The 9,916-nt window shown below is 37.0% G+C and overlaps 1 protein-coding gene across 3 annotated transcripts; it reads left to right on the top strand.

Moving 5' to 3' along the window:
* The first annotated feature begins 886 nt into the window (after positions 1 to 886).
* Positions 887 to 9,516, top strand: LOC135076209 (death-associated inhibitor of apoptosis 1). 3 transcript variants are annotated; one of them, XM_063970692.1, is made up of 3 exons: positions 887 to 958; positions 1,241 to 1,353; positions 6,236 to 9,516. In XM_063970692.1, the coding sequence occupies exons 2-3, from the start codon at positions 1,290 to 1,292 to the stop codon at positions 7,246 to 7,248; spliced, it is 1,077 nt and encodes a 358-aa protein (XP_063826762.1). In that variant the 5' UTR covers positions 887 to 958; positions 1,241 to 1,289; the 3' UTR covers positions 7,249 to 9,516. The 3 variants fall into 3 exon arrangements, with proteins under 3 accessions (XP_063826762.1, XP_063826764.1, XP_063826763.1); XM_063970694.1 differs by lacking the exons at positions 887 to 958; positions 1,241 to 1,353 and adding an exon at positions 2,051 to 2,384; XM_063970693.1 differs by lacking the exons at positions 887 to 958; positions 1,241 to 1,353 and adding an exon at positions 5,317 to 5,424.
* Positions 9,517 to 9,916: the final 400 nt, after the last annotated feature.

Here is a 9,916-nt window from a genome sequence, read left to right as displayed (position 1 = left end):
CAGGCAGTGTCTACTGTCTGGAAGTCTGTCCTCCTATACATAGTTGTTCAATTAACAAATAAAATAAAAAATGATTTTATGATGCTTACTTCTTCGGCAAAGTACCTATATAACAGCTTGGTTGTAACTTATCAAAACTATTTTGACTGAAATGGTTGATTGCGGTGCAGATGATTGCCGAATTGTGCGTTCTCTTTGAATTAAGTTCAGTGAGGGGGTGAAACCGGGGCGAAGCGCAAGGGATGAGGTCGACAGCTGTTTAGCACGTGGAGGGGCAGATGCGCCGCCCGCGCACGGGCAAGCTGCGCGTGCACCTGCGCAACGCCAAACTTCATTTTTTTAATCTACCTCCATCATTGCCACACAAGACATGATCACCATCTGCCTTATATTTTTTACATTTCCTGTATTTATAAAAGATTCCAAAGAAATCGTTTATCAATACTCTTGATGGAACTGGATGCTAAGAATGTGTAAATTTACAAGTAACAGCGTTTCTCTGTGCTTCCAGGTCGTTGCCGTTTGATACATCCATACAATAGTAAGTATCTATCTAGGTAGTATAGTAATAATTTGTCCTTAGTATTAATCAGTAGTAAGCATAGGCACCCAATTCAGATGTTATGTTCAAAGTAAATAGGTAGGTACATATCTAGATAAGTTGATAAAATCACTCTGGCTCTTGAGGTAGTAGCTAGCTAGCACAACATTCATTACGTGCGAACATTATATAGGATTATTTCAGGGTTATTGTTTGTTAATAAAAAATATTAATGAGAGGAAATATCAACGCACATGTGCTAATTTATGTGTCGCGTCAGACTTATCAGTTGAGTAGCGCTTTATTTACATTTTATGTAGGTAAGTATAGCTCTACTTACTATCTGTAAATATCTATCTAGACAGACTGTTTCATTGCTTCAATATTATACTGCTCCGCGCGAGTTCACAACTACACGTAATAACTTTATCAATAAATTAATAATGTATTATTATTTCTATTTGCATTTTACATATTTCGTGGCTTTCGCGGTTTGCGTTTAACCAAAACGGAGTGAACTAGAAAATTGGCTTATTGTTGTGTTTGTGTTACCTTGTTCCTGTGCCGTGTTTTATTCAGTCAGTGAAAAAAAAAGAAAGTCAAAAAATTATAATTTTCCACCATATTCAACGAATGAACGAGGTTGGCCTACATAAATTCAGAGAAAAACTAATTACCTAATCATACATTTTATTTCAGATACAAAATGGGTGTATCAAGCTTCATAATATGTGGATAATTTTGTCGAATGGAGGGAAAAAGTTCTACGCTCAAAAATGAAACGGAAAATGCAGATCCCGGCCACTCGTCACGTAAGAAAATGTTTCTATTATTATTTTACTACAACGTACTTAGTATGGAATATAAAAAATATCTATAAAAATATAATTATATTCTTTAAAAATTTCGAAATAATCACGTGAGTGAGGTTATGCTTAGTACATTTTTAGGGGCGACAAAAAAGGGGTATTTATTTTACACACACAACTGCGAACAGCTGATACAAGAACTACCATCGGGTATCCCTATAAACTCATATTTCGTAAGACACTAGAATGAAAATCGTATAACGTACTATCGTAGTATGTAGTAAGCGTAAAATTTTTAGCGCAGGCGCTAGAGGAGTGTTGCTATACGAGCAGAGTGCGTAGGTACTAATTGTGTAAAAAAATACATCAAAATTACCAAGTCCTAAATACCCTGGGCTTATCCCCATACAAAATGCCACGCAATTTACTATACACACAATTGAAAATGTATAATGTATTTTTTTGGCTACAACAACACTATGCGGAAAATAAAATAAATCGATATACCTTGATAGGTACTTGTGCTTGTAGCTAGTTAGTTAAAAACAATTCCTAGAATTAAGATAAAAATCTCGACGTCACAGCTTTTATCAGTGTCGTAGGTAGATCACGATATCAAAGCGAATACGTAATAAAAAAAGATAAACAGTGTAGTATTTATGAGCATGCGACTGGCAACCCAGTCAGAGAGCGCCGTCGCGTTCACTCACTCGCTCGGTTCGAAATCGTTTGTTCTGCCAGTGTTCGTTCGTGGCTCGCTTTAGTTACTAGTTAGTCAGTCGTCACGTGACGTAATAGTCGGATTGTGTCGTCGTTGACTTGACTCAGTGTTTCTGTTTGTAGACGTAGCACAGAACGTTAGTTGCGAGTTTCGCGCTCATGACGGAGTGTTGTGTTGTGTTCCAAGTTCCTGAATACAAATAAGAGTGAAGTGAGAACCAGACATAGAAATAACTATAGTGTCATTGGATTGGATGTGGTTCATTATTCTTCAGTGAATAAAGAAGTTTGCAATATAATGGAATCATTAATAGGTAAACCTCTTGTTTTCTTTTCCATATGTTTAGCGATGCCGACGTCAAGATAGGGATGTGGGACGAGTCTAACCTAAAGTGTCGATACGTCATGTTTATCGTATCGATATTTTTTCATTATTAATGTAATATTATGTCTTGTGGGTAGATGATTTTTCATAAATAAAAGCAGGTAATTAGATATTAAAAATGCCATTATTTTGTAGGAATACTTCAATAATATTTTGGATTTTAATAATGAAATCATACAAAAGATCTAGTATACTATAAGATCTATGTACTTTTATATTCACATGGTTAAATTGAAGCATACTACCTAATAATTTAATTAATTTTCATAATTACATATGATATTTTCTTGATTAGGTGTTTTGATTAGGCATTAGTATTTTCATTGCATGGTAAGTTACATGTTTTTAAATATTTTAAGGCACATGCAGTGACTTGGAAACATTTCACACTTCTGGTCTTAAACAAACCAGTCAAACATTTGAATGTTAGGGAAAACATACAATACAACACAAACAGTTTTTATAGCGATGACTGCTAATTTGGCCTTGGTGTATTTCAAACCCACAAGCGCCTCTAGCTAGTTTGGAGTTTTGACCTTTGCTAGATGTAGCAACTAGTCAAGGTCCAAAAAAACTTGTGTGTATTGAGTATCGAACATATTAATAATGAAATATTAACCATAACAACATGTTTTATCTTTATTTACTTTGTTATGGCAGAACCATTATAGGGTTGATAATGTGAATAATTAATTTTAATGGTGATTCAACTCATTATGTTCTTTTCCTGCAATAATCATTGCAGAGTTTGTAATAACCTACCGAGAACTGTATAGCTTTGTTTGAGGATGTTGCATTAGTTGAGGACTGCTAGCGCCATCTATCGATTGGCAGGCAACTGAAACAGCACAAAGTGTTTACATTTAATTAATTATTTTTATCATCATTTGGTTTCTTCTCATACGATTCTGATGTTGGGTAGCACTACAGTAACCTTAGCTACATGGCCAGCTTTAAATGCAGAATATTATTTTTTAAAGTAGGTGCCCTGTGATTTTGTTACCTATTCTTTTTTTTTCTTGTCAATGTCAAAAACATCTTGCGCCACAGACCAGCAAACTAGCTTGTCATAACGCAGTCCGATTTAGACATTTGCAATAAATTCAAGTAACTACTCATAATGTTCCATTTATTCATGTTATTTAAATAACAATAAATGTAGAATACTCGTCGCCAATTGTACGACACGATATTTCTTATCATGGCATTATTTATTATTATCTATTTTATGGGATATAGATAAGAATATACTCATTCAATACCTATTCGCGTACCAATATCACGACGATTTGGTCACGAGAAAAAATAATAAGAATAATATCGTGCCATTAATTCTAGTAGGGTTTTAGTATGCAGGGATATTATTCCACACGCTAAGGGTAGGTATGTTAAACTTTTACGGCTCATGCTATCAGTGTGCTGTTTAATTAATGGGCAAGATAAAAGGCCGACAGAAAAAACTTTCGTCCGTCTATTATCAGCCCTTTTCGGTATGAATGCGCTCCATCTGGCGGATGCCTGCTTCCGTTGACACCGTTTCCGGGCTGTACACATTAAGTTTATTTTTTCAGCCTTCATTATGAGTGAACCCACAGTTTGTTTATGTTAAACCAACAAGCACTAAATTCATTCAGAGATTCTTTGTTACTGGGTCGCGTTGGGTTGTCTTGTAAACTTCCCCTCCAAAGAAAACTTACGAAGTTCAATAAGGCATTAGTTCCAGTAAATTGTCTGTTTCAGCCTCATTATTTCACATAGGCAGCAGTCTAGCGCGTAGGCGCTACAGGCGAGGCATTGGAATTCGAAAGCCGAGACCACCCATAAGTATGAGAACACCGCTCCTTCCCCTTCCCACGCTGCTTGCACTCGTGGCGCCGCCTCTTGCCGCTCTCTTAAAGCACTTTGCTGAATTTCATTTGCCCTTTGTGGTAAAAAAGCCCATAACGATAAAAAAATGTTTTTGTTTCAACATACCTAGTTCGTAAAGACCCTTATCTCTAGATGAATAAACCCCTTATCGTAGATATGCGCCCGATTTATCTAAGTAACTTTTGGGAAGTCATTAATCGAAAATGTTCTAATTTTCATTTGAAACAAACTTTCCCATTGGCTTCCAATCCCATCAAATTCTGACGCTTTAAACTAGAAATAAATAATGCCCAAATGTAATGACCATGTACTTACTAGCCCGCATTCCATGCAACTACTTTCGTCTACTTTTTATTTGGTCTTAGGCCCGCCCAGCAGTACCGCCACATTCCATAGGCCCTTTTTTACGCTGTGTGGTCGCGGTTTCCGCTGAAGACGGCAACGTCGCGTCTCAGATATGAATGAAATCCGGTCGGTGGTGAGCGGTGTGGCAACGTCGCCTCAGACGCTTGCCTGATTGAGAACTACATCTCTCCCGCGTCGCCCCTTAGCCCTCTTAGCTCATTTATAGAATATTCATACATGTATAGTCGACTACCCGTATCGCGGTGGTCTATACTTAATTTAAACACTCTGTCAACACGTGATGTCTATTAAATTATCATAGCTCTTTAGAAAAAAATATTTTACCCTTACCTCTAGTCTGGGCTTTTGAGGTGTCATATTAGGATTAGGCTATCATGGATGTGTGAAATGTGGTAGGCCTAAAATATACTTACCAAATAAGTTTGTACAAAATGTAATAATAATCAGGGTCGCAACGTCACAGCTGGGCACCCCACATAGGCAATTTTCAACCCTCTTTAAAACTACGCACGCATGCGCAGTGGGGTAGTCATTGCAGTCACCGCCAGCCAGACGATACAACAAACGAGTAGCCAGCGATGCTTGAATCCAGTCGAACGCCATTTATACATTCTGTAAAATATAAAGTTTTTTTTCAAGTAGTGAGTTCGTCGCCATGTGCAGTTGTGCTACCTAAATTAAGTGTGCTACCTTCATCAAAATGCCTCTACTAGTTGATCGCAGTAACATAAGTGGTAAATATCGATCGGTTTGTTTATCAGAGGCCATTACCCCAGAATGTACGAGTAGCATTGTGTGTGTAGGCCTATTCCAATTACAATTCCTGACTGCTGCAAACAATTTATGCCTTTCTAATCACACATTTTGATCAGTGTAGATATACCACAAGTGAGATCTAATTACTTCATTTATTAAAACGTTCAAAAATACATTCCGAATTAGCATACCTATACTTGTTTTCTTCTTAATTGTAATTAAACGTGGTGTTTCGATTCAAACGATTTCAGTAGTATCATCTCATCTAAATTGCAGAAGCCTGAAATTCAAAATCATGAGTTTGCAAAAATCGTGTGCGGACAGAAACAGGGTGGGAGATAAAAAAAAATTGATTGTGGCCGAGTGCATGCGCACTGCTGAGTTCACGTAGAGGGGCAGGGAGGGCGCGGGACGAACCGGTGGGAATGGAATGCCATGACGCAGCCAGGCCGACCGGCCGAGGACTTGTTGTTATGTGAAACTGTTTTTGAACGCACACTCGCTCGTTTCTATGTTCTGCAGCTATAGATACTTGCAATTTTATACCTCTACCCACAAATGCGATTGCTGGTGTATTATCATCACACCATTTGACACCTAAACTGTAAACAGAGCGGCATTCCATAATTTGATACCCAATAACTTATTATATATGCTCTTAGATTTTGTAATATGCATAACTTATTGACTACGTCTTCATAAATATATTTAGAATTAAGATGCCCCCTCGCCTCATGTTAGTTTTATCACAAATGACAAAAATTAACAAAATTATTTCTTTCTTTGCAGTGGCAAACAACAGTGCAACCTCACCATTGGCGACGCAAGTGATGACACAACTGTTCCTGAACAAAAATATACCGCCGCCACCATCCCCTGATCCTTCCGACGACAAGACTGATAATCGCGATACGTTTTTATTCTCCGATGCCGATTTACGCCATGAAGATGAGCGACTGAAGACCTTTGATAAATGGCCCCTTACTTTTTTGTCACCTGATCAGCTTGCGCGCAATGGTTTCTACTACCTTGGACGCGGCGATGAGGTACGATGTGCTTTTTGTAAGGTGGAAATTATGCGATGGGAAGTGGGAGATGATCCCGCAATAGATCATAAGCGTTGGTCCCCGTCATGTCCGCTGGTGAGGAAACAAAGTGCCTCCAGCAATGGTACTGTCGACTCAGCCCCGACCTCCGGTCGAGACGAGTGTGGAGTGCACATACCGCCAGCCTCCAACGCGTCCGTTCGTATGCCCGGCCCTGTTCACCCTCACTACGCATCCGAATCGGCACGCCTACGCAGCTTCCAAGACTGGCCTAGATGCATGCGACAGAAACCAGAGGACTTAGCAGCGGCTGGTTTCTTTTACACCGGTCAAGGAGATAAAACTAAATGTTTCTATTGTGATGGCGGTCTAAAGGACTGGGAAAATGACGACGTACCATGGGAACAGCATGCAAGATGGTTCGACCGATGCGCCTACGTCCAGCTCGTAAAAGGTCGAGAATACGTTCAAAAGGTTTTAACCGAAGCCTGTCTCATACCCGCCCCGAAAGAAGAGCCTGCACTAGTGGAAGCTACCACAATAGAGAAACCTGCAGTGATAGAAAAAGAAAAAGAAGATGATAACAATACGATAGACGACTCTAAAGTATGTAAGATATGTTATGTTGAAGAGCGTAATGTTGTCTTTGTCCCGTGCGGCCACGTAGTAGCGTGTGCGAAATGCGCGCTGTCGACCAACAAGTGCCCCATGTGCAGAAGGACGTTCCGGGATGCAGTGCGTCTATATTTTTCGTGATGAGAAAAACCAGACTGTGACCGTATGCGACTATAGCCGTATGCTAGTCACTGAAAGCCCTGATACGTGCTGAAACCACTTGTCTGCGGGGCTACTCCGTGAGGCGGGGTCCATCTATGTGCTGTTTGGGCGAGAGCGAGACTGGGTCCAAAACACGGAAATTAACGCGATGCGGAGTAGGCCTGCTACAGTGTTCAACCTATGTAAAGCTTATTACAAATCAATAACATTTGACCAAAAATACCTGTGTCAAAATATCCGTATGTTATAAGAAATTAGAAATGACAGATTGACCTTTCATAACATTGAAGTTCATTTAATTTTAAAGCATACATAGTTCACCAAAAAGATGATTTGTAATGTGCACCAGGGCAGCGCTTAAAATTGATAAAATGGTCGCAAAAATAAGAAACTTTAATTGTAACAATTTTAAATTATTTATCGCTTAAAAATTCTAATGACATACATGTATATATAAAATATTATGTAATAATGTAAATATTTTAGCATATCCAATTAATTTGTCTTATCGACGTAATACAAAGCCATAGGTTGTTGTTTTAAATGGAGTAAATCTAAGATGGATTGTTTAAGGTATTTTCAGTTACTTTCATTGTTATTTTGCTAATATTTAGATTTTTTAATTTATTATTACATATATTATGTACTAGAAAATACCATTCCACTTGATCAAGAAACACGAAATCCTACTTACTGCAACATTCTTTAAACCATCCATGTGTACAAGCTTTAAAAGTTGAAATAAAGAGATATGTAAGGTTACTAAGGTGAAATAAAAAAAAATTATTATGGCTAGTAACATAAGGGTGTAGAATATCGTGCGGATTTCATCGTGGACGCGGTATTGTCCCGCATACGTGACATCTGCAAGTGCCCTTTTCATACAAGTACTATATTTCTTGTAATGCGTGGAATACGCACGCGGGACTATAAATAACTACTTGTATGAAAAGGACACTTGGGTGTCACGTATGCGGGAAAATCCCGCGTCCGCGATGAAATCCGCACGATATTAAAAACATCCTAATATGTAGGATCAAAAAAATATAAGAAATAAATCATTGTCATTTAGAAGACCAATCTTTGTATGCAGAAATGCATTAAATTTTTCTACATTTTTACAATGGAAATTACAGTGAATTTCTCAACTGTTTCCACTTTTTATTACTGTTTATTTACCTACATGGGTTAATACATTAAAAATTAAAATGAAATTAATGTATCATGAATACTGATTTCGGAGTAAACTATGAAATTTGGGTCTTTTATGGAATGACCATTAAGACATTTTCATAGTAAAAATTTTGATTAAATATTAACATTTTGGAATTAGTTACATAAATAAAGATTTATGTATGAATAGTAATATCGTTAGTTTTTAATCAAATAATGTATTAATAAAGAGATGCAAACATTAATAAAAATGGCGTATAATGGTTATTTTCAATAACTATATTGAAAATACTTGTATTGTAAAAATGTGAAAAACCGTGTATTTATAAAACTGTGTTTTTCTGGATGACAATGATTTTTAAGATTTTTTTAAATTTACATTATCATTATGTTACCTATATAATAGTGATTATTATTTTACTAGTATACCTTGAAAGTTCTTCATTTTCAACTTATCAAGCTTGTGATGGGAATATTTTAAAGAATAAATACTTAAATCTTTAAAATATTGAGAAAGAATCCTGATTGGTTAAAATAATACAAATTAATATCAATGCATCTTAATTTACTTCATTTTCAACACAAATATTTTAGGTAAGTAAGTAGTTTTTCAGAAAATTGTGAATGACTAATTTCAATACATTTAGGCAATATTTTCGTGATATCAGATAAAAGTAGATACATGGGGAAGAAATTGCATTTAGAATATCTATTAAATTTCCGAGTCATATTTATTTTATTGTTTTCCATGGTCATTTTAATAAAATTGTAATCATGTATGTGTATGTATTTAAGTATGTAGTATTTTTATCCGTTATCTAGTCACCACAGTGCAGGCTTTGCTTAGTTTTGGGGCTAGGTAATTGGTATATTTGTGGAAATCATTTATTTATTTAAGTATTTTATTCATAAACAGCCTGTTCATATCATGTAACATAAGACAAATAATGACACCATCATCACCTAATGTATTATTTTAAACCGAAATTAATTAATAAAAGAATGTATATGTAAATTAAAGTCCCTTTAAATATTCAAATTGTTGATGTTAAATAATAAAACAATTAATTTAAATTTGATTTTTATTGCATTAACCTTTACTAAGGCAATACCTTTATTTTACATTGGGAAATGCTGCGTAGTGCATACCCACTGGCTGATGGGTTAATTATGTGGGACTCTCCCCGCCAGAAGGGCGGGGCCTACCCATTAAAACCAGATAATGTCGGACGATGAAGGTCCACACCAGCGCGAATTATCCTAACTTGGACTTCTCACAGTATGGCTCTCCGACTTCGAGGGGTCGACCAATACCCTCCTCCGGTTGTTTTTATAGGTTTTCTCCTCGCGGCCCTGGTTAACTCCATGCCGCTGCTCAGTAGACTGCTATATAAGTACCAAGTGCAGCCTTCCAAAAGAATTGAGCCCGGGCAACCGGGAATAAATGGTGGGAAAGAGGGCCTTATTTGGACTA

This window comes from Ostrinia nubilalis, chromosome 11 (assembly GCF_963855985.1).
Source record: "Ostrinia nubilalis chromosome 11, ilOstNubi1.1, whole genome shotgun sequence".
Classification (NCBI taxonomy): Eukaryota; Metazoa; Arthropoda; class Insecta; order Lepidoptera; family Crambidae; genus Ostrinia; species Ostrinia nubilalis.
This window is presented reverse-complemented; position numbering and strand designations above follow the sequence as displayed.